General features: G+C 34.0%; 1 protein-coding gene across 2 annotated transcripts in view; it reads right to left on the bottom strand.

Annotated features, from left to right (window-relative positions):
• Positions 1-4365: 4365 nt before the first annotated feature.
• LOC114331767 (probable G-protein coupled receptor CG31760) overlaps positions 4366-18495 on the bottom strand; it is a 923592-nt gene continuing 909462 nt past the window's right edge. For both annotated transcript variants that reach the window (XM_050659675.1, XM_050659676.1), the window contains one exon: positions 4366-8024. In XM_050659675.1, the coding sequence (XP_050515632.1) occupies positions 7833-8024 (192 nt within the window). In that variant the 3' untranslated portion in view covers positions 4366-7832. The remainder of the gene's footprint in view (positions 8025-18495) is intronic.

The following is an 18495-nucleotide window of genomic DNA, read 5'->3' as shown; positions in this document are numbered from 1 at the left end:
TTTTCCCCGAAAAAATTTTTTACAGGCTATATTTTTGCTAAGAATATTTTTCCGACAAAATACTTACTATTTGAGTTATTTGCGAAAAACCGTCTAAAAGCGTGGTTATTTTGTTGAAAAAATGAACATATTCACTGCCAAATAACTCGAAAAGTATTGACTTAGTGAAAAAACTCTATAGAACAAAAGTTACTTAAAATTAGCCAGTTTATCCATTTCCTGACTTTCTTTGGACGAATATTTTTTCACCCCCAAGAGGGGGTGAAAACCACCCCCAGGGCATAAGCACATATCGGCACAATATCACTTTTTTTCTTTGACTTGTTAGCTATGTGTATGCCAAATTTCATGTCAATCCAAACGGTTCTTTAAAATTTAGAGGATTTGCAATATTTTACCGTTAAAGAACGGAGTAATAGATTGCCTTACAATCGGCAATAAATTTTGATTTTAAAATGGAGAAAAAGCTAAATATTTACCATAATACATACAAGCTAAATTAGGTATAATTTCAAAATAAAAACGTAATTGCTTTTGACTACATGAGCAGTGGCCTAGCAGATACCCAAACAGTCAATACGTCTCAAACATCTAACCAAGCTTAATCCTATGTATCAGTAGCGAAACCGATTCCACGGCCAACATTTCCAACCAAGAGAAACTGTTTCTTAAATTCGCAAATAATGGGATGTTTTCTATGTTAATAAACAATTTTCTCTAATCTATAATTCCAAGATAAAATTATTATTACACCTACTAATGGGGTACTAATACCTACCTGTTAATCTTCGAGCCGATCTGGGGGTTTTTAAAATGTACCTGTGGTATCATAAAGGTCTAAAGGGTTATAGTGAGCCGAGATGGGAATACCCCACACATATAGCCTGTTGCGGAGAAAGCCCTTTCGGCCTCTATGCTGGTCGGTTTTAAGGTCATAAAATAGTCATAGACCATGGACAAATGATCGCCTTTCACTCCTTCTGTCTCATAAACTGACATTTTTTAGAGGACGAGTTTTTTTTATTATAAAAGATTTCTATTTCTCGTTTCAATTCAATCTCAAGATCTTGTTCCAACTTAAAAGTCACGGACTCCGAATTAGTTGGCCTATCTTCTTCCATTATGTCCTCTTGCACTGGTTCCACAATCACTTGTTTATTTATATGACTCAAATTTTTCATCTCTTGTCGTATTGCATTCTTTTTCGGCATTTTGAAATAACCAGGATTGTTTAGTCCTTCGTCATACTTGTTTCGATTTTGTAAGTAAACTAACGTACCTGTAATTTCAGAGAGGCACCGTTCTGCGATTCTGTTGTGTAATGCTTTCGATGGATCGGCAAGGCTAGAGTCCTGGCTATTTAGTTTGTCTACAACCTTTAGTTTGACAATTTTCATTGTTGTGTCGGCCGTTATCTAAGTGGACTCTCTTCTGCAAAGAGCTTTTACAACCAATTTCATCGGTTAAAGAGTGGCGACCAATTCATTGATTATTGGCCACTCTCCAGCAGAGAATATTATCGCAGAATCAATGTCTATCAACGCTATATCGGTGCAGACTTTTAGGCTCTAGAAACTTTCCAGCATACTGAGCTACTGCCAGCGCGATAGAATGGCAAGTTGCCGACTCACGGCTTTGAATAAAGAGGCTAAAGAAGACATTAAGTAACTTATTTCGAATTTGACACGTTTGCGGATCCGCGTTGCTGGATCCAGCATGTAAACAAAGCGCTGGATCCAGCAATTGCAATCTCTAGTTGGAGGTGTGGAATTACATAAACAAGGAACCTCCCTGTCTTATGAAATGATCCCTTGTTTATGTAATTCCACACCTCGAACAATAGCACCCCGCTGAGCTGAATATTAATGAGTCTCTTATATAGCTGGTACTACTATAATAGAAACACATGGAATACAACAAAAGTTCGGGTATAAGTTGTAAACTTTGTTTTTAGCTAGTAATTTAACGTTTGTTAAACAATTCGAATGAATTAAAGAATTAATAACAACACACAAAGGAATTTAAGGTCCATCCTAACTGTATGCGTTTGAGCAGTGAAAACTGCATATTGTTATAGGCCTGGATCCCGCGTACCAAAAAAAAGTTTATTAAAAACAAGCTGAAAATTTAATAACTTAACGGTGTCTAGCCGGACAAACTTTGATGAAAGGGAACACTGGAACAGGGGAAGTTTTAATTGTGGAACGGGTTACAGGGTTCGAACGTCAGACTACGAAAACGTCATATGGTGTATTCCACGAATATACGACTGTTTTGGATTATCGCCATAACGAATATTTTAGTGAGCAACATAAGAAGTACGAAAGTATTTTCCTATAATAATTAATTGCTCCAATAAACAACAAAATAATTTGCAATTTACTTTCGTTCTTCATATTTTGCACAGTAAAATATTCGTTGTCGCAATAATCCAAGAGGGTCGTATATTTATGGAATGGGGTATATGTACACACCGGCAAAATTAGCCGAACACCTTAAAAATGGGACATGTTTGATATCTCGAATTTCCTAAACCAGTGGTCCGATTTGAGTGATTATTTTAGTATGTTATAACCTTATTATTTAAGAATATCGTTGTAATAATATTGTTGCTAGACAGGTAAATATCATTTTATACCGGATGTACTAATCATACTGTGTTTTTTTCTTAAAGTTTGGAACACCCTGTGGAATATTCTAGCATATGCAAAATATTAAAATTAAAACTCGATTGTATACTTAGGCTTTCTTAACATTTTCCTTTTTGATTCATTTACTTATGTGGGATATTAAAAAAGTTATGTGCATTAACAACTACCCATGTTTTTCATCAATAAATCCTCATAGTAGGGGAGGAAAATATGCTAAATTTGCAGTTTCTCGAGCGTTATGGCGAGTTATTGGATTGTGAAGAGTATGTTCTAAAACCAGAAAAAAGTTAAGTTTTCCATAAAGTGGGGGACTTTTCATTTTTTAATTTAATTTTCCATTTGAAATAATCGTATTTTTCCAATTATAGCGGTATCTATCCAGAATTCGAAAAAATGTGTCGAATAAAAGTTGTTTATTGTTACGTAAATAATCCAAATCTGCAATAAAAATTGGGGGCTCCTATTTAAGATTTTAAATTAAATTCCCCACCCCACCTCCGTGGGGGCTCGTGTTTGGTGCCATTCGATAGATTTTTCAAAAATATTGAATACTTGTATTTTGCAGTTTTTCGATCTGATGTTCATTTCGCGAAATATCGCAGGGTTTATTTAAAATTTTTAATTTACCCCTGTCCTCTTTCCATGGTGTTCGTTTCTGGTATCATTCGATAGACTTTTGAAAAATATTGAACACGTATTTTTTAGTTTTTCGATCTGACGTTCAGTTCGCGAAATATTCGCTTTTTTGTGAAACTTTGTGACTCGTCTATTTTCTTAGGCCCCGCTCAAATCCTCAGATTTTTTAAGTATACACTATTTTTCATGTACTTCACTTACCTTATCTTAATCTGACGATTTCGAATTTTTCTGAGGATAGATTTTTTTTCGAAATTATTTTTAGAAAAAAAATGTAATATTTCGCGAAATAAACGTCATATCGAAAAACTAAAAAACACGTGTTCAATATTTTTCAAAAATCTATCGAATAATACTAAACACGACAGCCCACGGAGAGGGGTGGGGGGTAAATTAAAAATTTTAAATACGAACCCTGCGATATTTCGCGAACTGAACATCAGATCGTAAAACTGCAAAATACACGTATTCAATATTTTTCAAAAATCTATCGAATGGCATCAAACACGACCCCCACGGAGGTGGAGTGGGGGTTACTTTAAAATCTTAAATGGGAGCTTCCAATTTTTATTGCAGATTTGTATTCTTGACGTAAAAATAAGCAACTTTTATTCGCAACATTTTTTCCAATTTTGGATAGATGGCGCTATAATCGGAAAAAACAATTGGGAGAAATGAAAAATTAAATTAAAAATTGGAGATTCCCACACTTTATGGAAAACCTAACTTAACTTTTTTCGGTTTTAGCACCCACTCTTCACAATCTAATCCCCATAACGCTCGAGTAACTGCAAGCATACTTTCCTCCTCTACTATGAGGATTTATTGATGAAAAACATGGCTAGTTGCTAAATCACATAACTTTTTTATTTTCCAACATAAGCAAATGAATCAAAGAAGAAAATATTAAGAAAACCTAAGGCTATAATTGAGTTTTAATTTCAATATTTTATATATGCTAGAATATTCCACAGGGTGTTCCGAACTTTAAGAAAAAAACTCAGTAAGATTGTTACACCCGGTATAAAATGATATTTACCTATCTAGCAACAATATTATTACACCGATATTCTTAAATAATAAGGCTATAACATACTAAAAGAATCACTCAAATCGGACAACAGGTTTAGGAAATTCGAGACATCAAAAATGACCCATTTTTAAGGTGTTCGGCTAACTTTGCCGGTGTGTGTATTTTGTCAGACAGAACTTCCAATTGATTTGTTATCCTTTCATTAAACTCTGATGCCAAAATCAGACTGCTATTTACCACCAGCAAAATTCCTGTCATTTGATATGTTCTACGTGTCGGACTTATTAAAATGCCCAACATATTTGTCGGACAAACATTTTTTCATGTACTATATAGTTTGCTATTGAATAAACTTAAAAACAACCTGCTAGTTTTCACAATCATAAACTTGTCAGGATGACATGTTCCACAATTAAAATCACGTTCCACAATTAAAACTTCCCCTGTTCCAATGTTCCCATACATCAAAGTTTGTCCGACTAGACACCGTTAAGCCATTAACAAATTTTCAGCTTGCTATTAATAAACTTTTTTTGGTACGTGGGATCCAGGCCTATTATTGATTGATATAAAATATTTAGAGAAATATTTAGGTAGTTAATAATGAATCAATTTTAGTAGATTTATAATTTCATCGAACATTTAGTAAAAGAAAATTTTCAATAAACATGGATAATAGCAATAAGACTAATTATTACATTAAAAATTCGTAACATTTGTTAACTAAACATTAAAAAAATAGAAAAAAATATCGGTATAAACATCCGTTTCTTCTTCTTCAGCCTGTTTGTATCCTGCATCCATTCCTGGACACGAGTTCTCCATTCTTCTCTATTTTGTGCTATTTGGTGTTAGTTTCTTTCCACCTTTGCTTTCATGTCGGCTAACCATCGCTTTTGTGGTCTTCCTCTATACTAGTACGACTGTGTTTGCGTGGTCTCCAATGTATAATGTTTCTCGTCCATCTTTCAATGATTTGTCGTGCCACGTGTCCTACCCAATTCCATTTCATTTGCGCAATTCTTCATATTACATCTTCCACCTTCGTCCTGCTTCGCAAGTCCTCATTTCGTAAAGTATGTTTCTCAGAGAAACTCCTAGCATAGCTCGACGTAGCGTCGTCGTGGAGACACTTTGGATGTGCTTCAGACCATAGCCGTAGAGAGGATAGATGATTTCGAACAGTTTAAGAAGAGACTAAACATGAGGACCTTGGAGCACAAGGGGCCTAAGTAACATTTTTGAAAAAAAAAATGAGTTAGGCGTGCATGAATGAGTTGTGAAAATATTAATCTATTTGGTGGTGAAGAGATCCAAGTGATTGTTTTGATAGATGCTGCCATCTAGCGTGGTGCCCCTTAACCACTGAGTAGTGATAAGTTTAAAGTTGGAACGCTAGGGGTCCAAAGGCACTTAGATCCCTATACCACGAATCATCACAGTTTAGTTGTAGTTTACATAAGTGCTATTAAGAACGATTTTGATTATATTTTCTTTGTAAATGGTTATAATGCAAGTTATTTTACTGCTGGTGTTTTTCAAAGTATATATTATATTAAGTATATAAGAGTGTTACAATAATAAAACAATTTCTGAAACTCTTACTGAATGGAAAAAAGTGAGGAAGACGTTCAATCTAGCCTACAATATGTAGGGTGTAATTACTAGATATTCCTACTTACTGTTCTATTTAGATATAGTTAGTATTTTATTAATATGCAAGAATTAATATAGCAGTAATAATAAACATGACAACTGTACATTTTTTTACAAAATGATTAGTTTTATAGATTCTGTTTACGAGGAAAGTAGATAATGAGCAGAATTATGAAGATGCAAATGATGACAATATCAGTTTTCTAAGTGGTAGCAGTGAAGGACCATTATTTGGAGAAGGCCATGATTCCGAATTAGACAGATATTATAATCCTGAGGATGATGATCACATTCTTACAATGAATGTGATCAAGATTTTGGAATCATAGAACTTAAAAAGAAGAAGAACCAACGTGATATTAATGTACCAGAAGACTTAAGGTTTTTAAAATCCTTAGGTAGGACATTATATATGTTAAAGCCAATAGAGTTTTTTTGTGATTTACTCAAACGATATTTGACTGTTTTGATATTATTGGCACCTCTTGTGCTGTAATTATGCAAGCCAGACTGTTTAACTAAAATATCTGCAGTTTTGTGTGTTTCCACGAGGACATTGTATAGCCATAGTGTTGGCAAGGATATTATTTTATATTTAATAAATAATGGTTTGATTATGAAAAGGCAAAACCCAGTCTCTCCGTTTTATAAGACAACATCAGCTGAAGGTATTATGCCTTACGAAAAATTTCCAATGAAGAAACAATGAGCAGGTAGAATTCCTAATCAGTTTCCCATGTTTCATCCGGTAATTGAAAAGTCCAAGCTTAAATACAAAAAGTATGAAGATCTGATGGAACTCTTGCAATTCGTCCCACCGATATACCATGAGTTTTACCTAAGCCTCTCACGAAGCAAAGACTGGAAAGCCTTTAGCTACAGGTACTGTTGTAGGCAACGAAAATGATAATCACTTTGGTAACAACGTTTATGACACAGATGATAGCAATAGCAATTAAATAGTTTTACAGTGCCAACATATTGTAATATTTTCTGTTTTAATACTGTTGTATAAAAAGAACTTACAAAAATAAAAATAAAACCACTTATGTATTTTTGTGCACATTGAGCATTTTCATTCTTACAATATTAATGAGAGGTAAAGGGATCTATGTGCGCACCATAAATTTTTTTTATACATAAAACAATAACCGAATGTTGTAATATTTTCTGCTATTTCAGTCAAAATGATTCAATTTTAATTTTCCCTCTTACAATAATCTTCCAACTTTGACTTGACTTTTCTCAAAATGTTGATTTTGCTACTCAGACCTCTTGACCTCTAGGGGCCTCACATGCTTTGTGGTCACTAACACTTGGAGCATGTCTATAAGTGGCAGTTTAAAAATCAAAGACAGAAGAAAGATGAAGCTCTTCAAGAATATGAGCTAGATATTGCCAGGTTAGTATGATATGCTTATCCAACAACTCCCGAAGACAGAGAAAAGATGGAGAAGTTGGCTGTTCAAACGTTTACTGATGGTCTTCCTGATCATGAAATGCAGAGAACAATTAGCTACGCAAGCCTCTGGCGGGTACAGTAAAGTGAGATTTCCTGTTTGGAATTCGAAGCCTCAAAAGAAATGGAAAATGTAATTCTTATTTCAATCAACTGTAGTTTAATTCCATATAAAATAAGATTTAACTGAATTTGGGTTTTATAAATCTACTAAAAATTGAATAAACAGTTACAAAGGGACAATTTCCCCTTCTTCCAAACTTTTCCCCTTCGCTTTGAAACTCATCTTGAACCAATCGATACCGCCCATTAGACCCAAGAGCTCCTTAGGATAGTGCGCAGTCTCCGATGTATTGTGTGATGGATCCTTAAGGTTACTGGGAGACTTAAGGTTTCGTCACAGCTCTTCGGGAGGCTTCGTAGGCTGACTGAGAGTGTATCCTTGTTTTGTAAGAGGACTGTGTACGATGTTGGAAATGTTTTGTGCTGAAAAGTAACCTCCAGTTTTTGGTTTCACGTGGCGGTTATTGCTTTCCATGTGAACGATCTTCATAAATTCGATTTGAGCAGCCAATTTTTGAATTTCCTCCTGAAACAAAATATACGTGAGAATTTGTTCTTTAATAGTAACTTAAAAACTGGGAAACACATATACCTAGATCCCAAGGATAATAATTTAATCAAAAATCTATACCACAATCAAACAGCGGTTGTACGGGTGGAAGATAGTGAAGCAAACTAAGTGGAAATTCAAAGAGGAGTCAGACAAGTATATGTGCTGCCGCCACAATTATTTAATGTGTACTTCCAACTAATATTTCAGGAGGCACTATGGGAAAGAACTGACGGCGTAAAGATTGGAGGGAGCATCATTAATAACATAAAATTTGCAGACGATACCGCAATCATGGCAGAGGTTATAGACGATTTACAAATTCTCCTAGAAATCATTAACAGAGAAAGTAAAAAGATGGGACTAACAATGAATATAGATAAAACCAAATACATGGTGATCTCAAAAAACCCTGTTGACAACATACATCTGATATTGGAGGGTAAACCGCTAGAGAGGGTCGACAAGTAAAAATAAAAATTTATTTTGCAAAATCTATTGAACCGATTTTAATGAAATTCACAGTATTGTTTTATTATATGATATAGTTTTTCTGAGTAAAATTATGAAGGTCCTAAGTGTACCATAAATGGTGGAAAAACGAAAAATGCGAATACTTGTTTTTTTATGATTTTTAGGCAATTATTTCCAGTTCTTGCAACAATCCTATATTGTAGGAAATTTAATTACGCAACTTTTCTCGAAAAAGAATACTTTTTAAGTTATAATCAAAAAATGAAGAAAAAAATCGAATTTTTCCTTAATTTTTTGACATTTTGATTATTTAAACAATGTTCCGGACCTTTTTGAGTGGGAGGATAACTCAAATATTATTATATGAGTTATTTTCAAGCACTTTCTGCAAACAAATATGAGTCACCTCTCAACGTCCAAATTAATGTAGGTACTAATATTTTTACAGATGCGCCCTGGTCTATAATAGGTACGTGTCTTGTTGCCGTTTGCAGATCACCGCTCGGCAGATTGTTTATCTGCCGTACTTGCCATTAAAATAAATACGGGGAATGTATAGTTGGTTGCCTATCGGCTAATATTCCATAGTTTCTTATTACAAGCAAATGGTCAATCTGGGGACGGCTTGCCGAAGCAGGCCTTATAAGAATTCACACAATCGCAATCGGGTGCATGGCTAGGATCATTAATTTGAAAAGTCTCTTACGCACAGCGCACAGTGATCACTTACCTTATCGTATCGATCGAATTCTTTTAAAAACAATGAATAAAATTTAGTCTGTATTATCTCACAGATATTTTTTTTATTTCACAGAAACGAATATCATCAACTCTGATAACTTAAATATTTAAAAAAATCTATAATGTGTCCATAAATGTGTGGGTCGGCACTGCCGACCCTGCCGACTCGGACCAGCCGCCACTGCCTTGGACTGCAAAAGTCTCAGACGAAGAAGAGTTGGACACTTCTTCTGGAAGAAATCGAATTGGACATGGCAGAAAGATTATGAACACACAATTAAAATAAGAAAATAAGAAAAACATCGTATTTGGGCCACATACTCCGTAACGATAAATACTCTCTGCTACACGTCTTCATGCAAGGAAGAGTAGAGGGGAAGAAAGGCTTGGGAAGAAAGAAGAAATCTTGGCTGAGGAATATCAGAGATTGGACTAACCTCAGTGTTGAACATATATTTCACGTTGCAAAAGATAGAGAAGCGTTTAAAGAAGTGATCGCCAACCGTCGTTAGAAGACAGCACAAGAAGAAGAAGAATATCATTATAATCGGCAAAAACCCTGACCACACTAGCACTATTACATATATATGTATAAAAGCGGTACTTAAGTACTCTGCGTATGCAGTAGAAAAAGTAGAAAAAGTATCTGCGAAGTAGAAAAAGTAGAAAAAGTATCTGCGAAGTAGAAAAAGTAGAAAAGAAAGTACAAAAAAAGTAGGAAACGAAGTAGAAAAAGTATCTGCGAAAACAATGTTTCAAAAAGTGTGATTTTATTTTCAGCTTAAACGATTGTAAGTGAAGACTTTTTGCTTCATCTGGCAAAAAGTTGTACAAACCAACATCAGGCGAATTGTTTATGGAAAACGAAGATGACAATATATTAACCAATATACAGGGTGTCCAGAAACTCTACCGACAAACGAAGACAGGAGATTCTTCAGATAATTTTAAGATAATTTAACCCAATTCACTTAGTCCGAAAATGCTTCCTAGGGGAGCTAGAGCTCTTTGAAAATGGCGTCTTGTAATTAGTTTTTCTTAAATACCTCCAGAACGCTTCTATTCAGAAAAACAAAACTTGGTACGCGTATTTATCTTCAAAATATAAATCTAATCCATCCATTGCAAATTTCTAGTACCGATCACAGGCGTCCGTTTTGGGTAGGGCAACGGTTATTTTATCACATAACTTTTTTATCTTTAACTTTTAGGCATTTCTGACACTGGATTATTAAATTGTGAAGTATTACAGTACTAAAAGGTACTCTTGTTTTAAATCGGTGGGACACACCGTTTTCTAGAAAAATCGATTTAAAAATTTTTCGCTTTCTGAATTTAAAAAAAAATTTCAAAAAAAAATCTGTTTAGAAAGACGAAAACTGGTACATTTATTTATATTCCAGAGATAAATCGATTTCATTAATTGCGAATTTCTAGTACTGGTCATAGGCGTCCGTTTTGGGTAGGTCAACAGTTATTTTATAGCATAACTTTTTGTCTTGAATTTCGAGCATTTTTGACACTAGATTATTAAATTATGAGGTATTTGAGTACTAAAAGTTACTCTTACTTTATGTTGGTAAAATACTTCGTTTTTTGTTGAAAAGTTCTTTCAATTTTTTTTCAAATTCCAAAAACGAAAAACTTTTAAATCGATTTTTCTAGAAAACGGTGTGTCCTACCGACTTAAAGCAAGAGTACCTTTTAGCACTAGAATACCTCACAATTTAATAATCCGGTGTCAAAAATGCATAAACGTTAAGGACAAAAAGTTATGCGATAAAATACCCGTTGCTGTACCCAAAACGGACGCCTATGACCGGTACTAGAAATTTGCAATGGATGCAATCGATTCATCTCTGAAAAGTAAATAGGCATACCAATTTTCGTTTTTCTAAATAGAAGCGTTTTGGAGGTATTTAAGAAAAACTAATTTCATGACGCCATCTTCAAAGAGCTTTAGCTCCCTTAAGAAGCATTTTCGGACTAGGTGAATTGGGTTAAATTGTCTTAAAATTATCTGAGGAATCTCCTGTCTTCGTTTGTCAGTAGAGTTTCTGGACACCCTGTATAGGCTGAAGGTGACATACGGAGCAGGAAACCGGATCTTAAACAGAAGACACTAGAGTAGGATATAAGCATCAGAGGTGAAATACTTAGAAGAACGATAGAGACAAGAAGGTTGGACAGACTCAAAAATGAAGAAATAAGAAACATACTTACAATTAAACTGTAACTTGACAAAATAAAGGAGAAAAAATTAGCATGATTCGATCATATACAACGAATGGACAGTAATAGGCAAGTGAAAAGAGTGTGGGAAACTAAAACAACAGAGACAAACAGAAGAACAGAAGAACAGGCCTATAAGACCTGTTGTGCAATGTACGTAAATATTTTTTTTTGTATAAATGTTTCCATTTAAGTTTTTATAATTTATCATTATTTTGTAAGGAATAATTAATTTCTATAGAAACAATTGAAATAGAACATTATGAGTCATATGGACGTCAATGATAAATGTAAAAATCCTACAAATTATGCAGATAATCAATTTTCTCATAAAATGCGAGTAATTCCCTAAGTATCTCCTGTTAAAGAAAAACAAACTTATCTGATTGCGGCTACGTATAATCACAATCACAAGTTAAATCGGAGTTTTTCATCCATGACAAACTGTGAAAATTGTTATGATATAAATATATAAAAACTACTTATACCCTGAGAATATTATTTATTAGTGGTAGAAACAATAACAGTTGAGACACATAATGGCTTTATCTAAAGTTCAGCTGGTAAGTCATATTTTCTTATTTCTTTCTTTCTTTATCCCCTTCCTTTTACCTACCAGGTGTCTGATTTTTGGCTCCTTCCTGCCATTATTTTTAATTTGAGTGATTTTTGCTTAACTTTTCCTGCCTCTACTACTTGCTGTCTCAATTTTTTTCTTGGTGTGTCTCTTTTTATTTTTATGGTGCTCTTTGCTTCGTGGACTTTTCTTGTAATTCTATTGGGCTGCATCCTCATCAAATATCCATATCAGTTCATTTGTGTCTTTTCTACATTATTCATTATTGGCTCTTGTTTGGCCATTCTTCTAATAGTCTCGCTGATTCATATATCCCATTTTGTCTTTTCAACTAGCCTTCTTAGGCGTTTTATCTCCATTGCATTTCTCCTGCTTTTATGCTTTTCTAGAATTGGCCAGTTTTTACTTGCCTAGGGCACAGTCGGTATCACAATTGTGTTTTATCCTTGTCTCTCGTGTAAATTATTTTTTTTTCCAATATTGGGGCTAACTCATAGTATGTATAACTTGTTTTATTTCTTTGCTCTATTTGTTATTTCCTAGTCTATTTTTCTGCCGTTAGTAATTATACTTACCATGTATTCGTAAGTTGTAGGTAACTATTTCCAGTTCTGACGTTTTACATTTTATTTTTAATTCATTATCTTCCTTATCTTCTTTGCCACTGATTATCATTATCTTACCTTTTTCCTGGTTGATCTCCATTTTTAGTTCTTCTATTAGTTCTACTCGTAATATATTTAGTTTCTGTATTTTATTCTCAGAATCTGCTATTAGTACTATATCGTCCGCCAGTGGCGTACTGATAGATCAGAGGGCCATGGTTCCAGTTGGGACGCGGGCCCCCTCGCCCAATAAAAATACAAATTGTATATAAAGAGTTTTTAATAAACATTAAATATACAAATCATCATATATCATAATCATCATTGTAAATTAACATATATCATAAAAATTAATTATTATCATTTTATAAAAACTCAAGCTAATTTATAGTCCATTTACTGACGGTTTTGCTGTATATTTTAAACAACCGCTTGTATTGTCATGAAATTTGGCATACACATAGCTAACATGCCAAAGAAAAAAAGTGATATTTTGCCGAAGTGTGCTTTTCCCTGGGGGTGAGTTTACCACCCCCCTCGGAGGAGAAAAACATACGTTCAAGATAAGTCCGGAATTCGGTAAACTGACCAATTCTAAGCAACTTTAGTTCTATAGAGTTTTTTCACTAGTCAATACTTTTCGAGTTGTTATTTTGAGTGAATATGTTCATTTTTCAACAAAAAAAAACACGTTTTTAGACGGTTTTTCCTCAAATAACCCAAAAAGTAAGTATTTTATCGAAAAAAATATTCCTTGTAGAAATATAGCTTATAAAAAAGTGAAAAAAAAAATGGTGTACGAAGGTGTACGAATGGTGTACGAAGTCTGTAGACTCAGTAGGAGCAGAGTTGTAGGTAACTAATGAAAAGTAGGTCCTTCGTCAAATTTCAAACCGAATATTTCAACGTGAAATAACCAAAAAATAAAGCACTTTTCGGCTAAAACTCATCATAACTTTTTAAAAGTGTTTAAAAGCTTTAATTTTTGCTTTTTTAAAAAGTTTCTAGCTTCAAAATTAAGTATGAAACGCTCAAAATAAAGTTGGTCCCGTTTAAGTTATTGGTGACACCAAAAATCTCAAGCAGTAAAACAATATATGTTTTGCTATTGTGAGTATTTTGGAATTTTGTTTTCCTGAAGACAAAAATTGGTTAAGATATGGCTGTTCAAAATTTGCATATACTCGTGATTGGTGGCTCGTTTAAGCCTATTTAATTAGAGCCTTTTCAAAAATAAGCACTTTAAACCAATGAATCTTACAGATCTTATTAACAATATATAAGTAAAGTAATTTTTGTAAAGCGGTAATGATTCATTTCATTTCGGATGCTAATTATTAAGAAGTGATTTTCACGATTTTTTTACCAACAAAAAAAGGGCCAACATTCTTTTGGTCGTAACTTACTTTTGATATTAAAACAATAATAAAGGTTTTTTTTTTTAAATACTTTAAAAGAGTTAAAATCACTTTTGATGTTGAAATATTCAATTTGGAATTTGAATTGTAAGAACCCATTTTTCATTAGCTACGACTCTGCTTCTACTGGGTCTACAGACTACCATTTTTTTCACTTTTTTATAAGTTATATTATTGCTGATAATATATTTTTTGTTAAAATACTTACTTTTTGAGTTATTTGCAGAAAACCGCCTGAAAAGTGTTTTTTTTTGTTGAAAAATAAATATTTTCACTCGCAAATAACTCGAAAAGTATTGACTTAGAGAAAAAACAGTATAGAAAAAAGTTGCTTAGAATTAGTTAGTTCATCCAATTCCGGACTTATTCAGATCCCTGTGTCCCTTAATAAATTTTGTTTTTTGATGAATAGGTATTCTTCGTTTTTAGTATTAGGGTAAGTAAGTACATACTTACTACACAAAAATTAAAATTTATTAAGCAGTTACATTTCCTAGTGTGTACTGGTGGAGTTCAAAATATCGCTATCAAATTAGAAACAAAAGAAGCAAAAAGTGCGTTAGTACGGGCCCCTGCGGGGCCCGGGCCCTGGTTCTACGGAACCTGGGGAACCATGCTCAGTATGCCACTGTCGTCCGCATACATTAAGAACTCTATTGTTACCGGTTGTAATATATTATGGTATCATGATCCTGTTATTTCACCATCTTGTTAATCACCACCACCAAATATATACATATATACATAATCGATTGCCTCTTTTACCATTAGGTAGGATTCCTTCTTTATATAATACTCTCTGCAAATTTACGCCACTTCTTCCTATCTGCTGCTAAAACTTTTGCTTCTTGCCACGATGTTCCTCTTTTCTTAAGTATTTCGTTTACACTAGTGTTCCAGCTTTTCCTTGGTCTGCCCCTCGTGCTTTTACCCACTGCTTTGGCCTCCCATGTCATTTTCACTTGTCTGTCGCCACTCATTCTTATCATGTGTCCAGCCCATTTTAACTTCTTTTCTTCAACTCTTTCGTTGAGCGATTTTACCTGTAATTCATGTCTTATATCTTCGTTTCTTGCTCCCACCACTTTTCTTAAGTATCTCATTTCTGTAGCTTGTAATCTTTTTCTTTGTCTGTCATTGAGTACCCAGTTTTCTGCCCCATATATTGTAATTGACATATATACGGTTTTATATACTGTCATTTTGGTTTTTCTCTATATTTCTTTTTTGTTTAGGAAATTTTTATACAGTGAATGATAAGTTCTCGTTGCCAATTTTATTCTGTTTCCAATTTCATCTTCTTGTGTACCTTTGTTGTTTAACATTATTCTCAAATATTTAAAGAGGTCTACTTGCTCAATTTTTTGCCCTTCGATTTCAATATTTACAGTTGCTTCTTTGTTGGCTATTGTCATTACTTTAGTTTTCTCCATATTTATTATTAAGTTGTAGTTTTTTAGTTCTTCGGCCCAGATTCTTATGTTATCTGTGAGAGCTTTTTCAGTTCTTGCAACTAATACAATGTCATTAGCAAATGCACAGGCTTCAATTTTTATTTGCTGCAAATTTCTATACCCTACAGCGCATTTTTTAGTTCTTTTCCAACACTTTTTAATAACTTCATCCATAACAGAAATAAATAACAGCACTCCACCTTGTCTAACCCCGTCGTTGTTCGAAAATTCGTCTGAGATTAAGTTACTTGTCCTGACCTGGTTTTTTGTGTTGACATACAAATTCTTTATTACACTTACAAGTTCTTCATCTATTTCCTTGTTTATCAGGCTTTGCCATATTCCTTTTCTATTGACCATATCAAACGCCCTTTTCATATCTAAAAACGCCAGTTACAGTATATAGCTTTTTAACAATGTTTTTTCAGTAATTTGCGGTAGTGTGAATATATGATCTTGTACGCTGTGTGATGGTCTAAATCCACTTTGTATATCTGCCAGTCGAGGCTCAACTATTTCTCGTAGTTTCTTTTCTAGAATAATTTCGTAGATTTTCAACGCTGAGCAGAGAAGTGATATACCCCTATAATTACTGCACCCTTTAGTGTCTCCCTTTTTGTGTATAGGTAGTATTATAGAAATGTTCCAATCCTCTGGGATTCTTTTGTTTATCCACGCTAAATTTAGTAGGTCATGTAATTCTTGTTTACCCTGTTGTCCAAGATATTTCAATAATTCAGCATCTATTCCGTCAATCCCTGCTGCTTTAACAACTTTTAGTTTTTCTAGTGCATCTTCAACTTCTTCCATCTTTATTTTAGTTTCATGAACGTCTTCTTGTTCTCTTTCAGGTGTTTCATCTGCTATCTGTGTACGATTCTCTGCTGTTGTATTTTCATTATTTAAAAGTTCCTTGAAATATTCTCCCCACCTTTCTATGATAGGCTCATCCTCAGTTATTATATTGCTGTTTCTATCTTTTATCTGCTGTAGTTTAATATATGCCACCAAATATATGTTCATCTTTAAATGAACATTCCAAATACTCTGTTTTTGTCCTACTAATTTTTAAACCTTTTTCCTCGAAAGCTTGTCTCCACTGTTCCAGTTTTTCTTCTTTCACTATTTCCCGCTAACACTGCATCATCAGCATATATATTAAGCACCTAAGAATGTTACCTTGTTGCTTCGCTGTTATCTGATTCAAAACTAATGAGAATAAATAATAAGTACTAAGCACTGAGCCTTGGTGCAATCCTACTACTTTCACATGAAATGTATCAGTCTCTCCCACACCTGTCCTAACACTAGTTGTTGCTTCCTCATACATACCTCTCAAAATATTTATATATATTCACCGGGGCTCGTTTCTTATTGAGTGCCCACCGCAGAATCTCTCGAGGCACTTTATCATATGTTTTTTCAAGATCAATGAATACCATATGAGCGTTGGTCTCTTTATTCCTGTATTTTTCCATCAGTTGCCTTACAATGAAAATTGCATCTGGTTGATCTGCCCTGCATCAAATTGATTATCGGATATTTCGGTTTCTTCACGTATCCGTCTATCAATTACTCTCTCCCATATTTTCATGGTGTGGCTAAGTAGTTTTATAGCCCTGTAGTTTGTGCATTGTTGTATGTTTCCCTTGTTTTTGTAGACAGGTACTAATATACTGATTCTTCATTCATCTGGCATTTGTAGATCTTACATAATTCTATTAAATAAATCTGTAAGCCGACTTGTTCCTGTCTCTCCTAACACTTTCCACTCTTCCTCAGGAATATCATCTGGTCCAGCTGATTTTCCTTTCTTTATTTTTTGAAGTGCTTGAACCACTTTCTCGTTTATTATTTTGGTTACCATTGCTGTTACGGTTTTCTGACAGATTCTTCATTTAATCAACCGTCAAAGTACTTTTCCACTTCCTTTTGACATCCTTTTCGTGAATTAGTATTTTATTATTTTCATCTCGGACACATCACACATATAATATGATTAAAATTTTTGGTTTTCTTTCCTCTCTGTTTGGCTATTTTATATATCTTTGTTTCTCGTTCCCTGATATCTAGTTGATCGTATAGATTTGTATACGCTTCTGCTTTTACCATCACTACTTTCGCTTCCTTTTTGGAAATCATATAGTTTTGAGGTTCATTGGTCTATTATATGTATGTTTAATTCTTCTTCTTCTTCTACTGCCTGTTCTACCATCAAGTCTTCCCCGGATGATGAGGTCCAACATTCTCGCCATCGTTTTGGTGGTCTACCGTGTGGTCTTATACCTACTGGGTTATTCGGTTTTGCGCTTTTAACGAATCTGCTGTCGTCCATTCTCTTTTTATGTTTGTTCCAATATCTTCGTCTCTGTCTGACCCACCTTCCTATGTCCTGTATTCCACAGTTTTATCTGATATCTTTACTTATTATTCTGTCACGTAGAGTTTTGCCTTGTATACTTTTTAGTGTTCTCAATTCACCTGTTTTTATCATTTTTAACGTCCTATTTATTTTTTTTATACAAACGGGATATAAAAATCGTTTTGGGGGATTGGAACGCCAAAGTAGGATCTAATAATAATGGAAAGGAACATATACATAATGGGGATTCATAGCATGGGACAAAGGAATGGCAATGGCACGAGATTAATAGAACTTTGCTCGACAAATGATTTGATGATTGGGGGAACATTATTACAACATAAAGATATCCATAAAACAACATGGACGTCACCAGGAGGGAAATTTAAGAACCAAATTGACCACATTCTCATTGAAAAGAAGTGGAAAAATTCCTTACAAGATGTGAGAGCAATGAGAGGAGCCGACTGTGCATCAGACCACGAGTTAGTGAGAGCAAAAATAAAAATTAGCCTCAGGCCTAATTCTAAATCAAACAAAAAACATAGAAAATTCAATACAAATAAATTAAGAGACTCTAGCAT

The sequence above is a fragment of the Diabrotica virgifera genome, chromosome 8 (assembly GCF_917563875.1).
Source record: "Diabrotica virgifera virgifera chromosome 8, PGI_DIABVI_V3a".
NCBI classification, from domain to species: Eukaryota; Metazoa; Arthropoda; class Insecta; order Coleoptera; family Chrysomelidae; genus Diabrotica; species Diabrotica virgifera.
The sequence above is the reverse complement of the archived record's forward strand: the minus strand, read 5'-3'. Positions and strand labels throughout refer to the sequence as shown.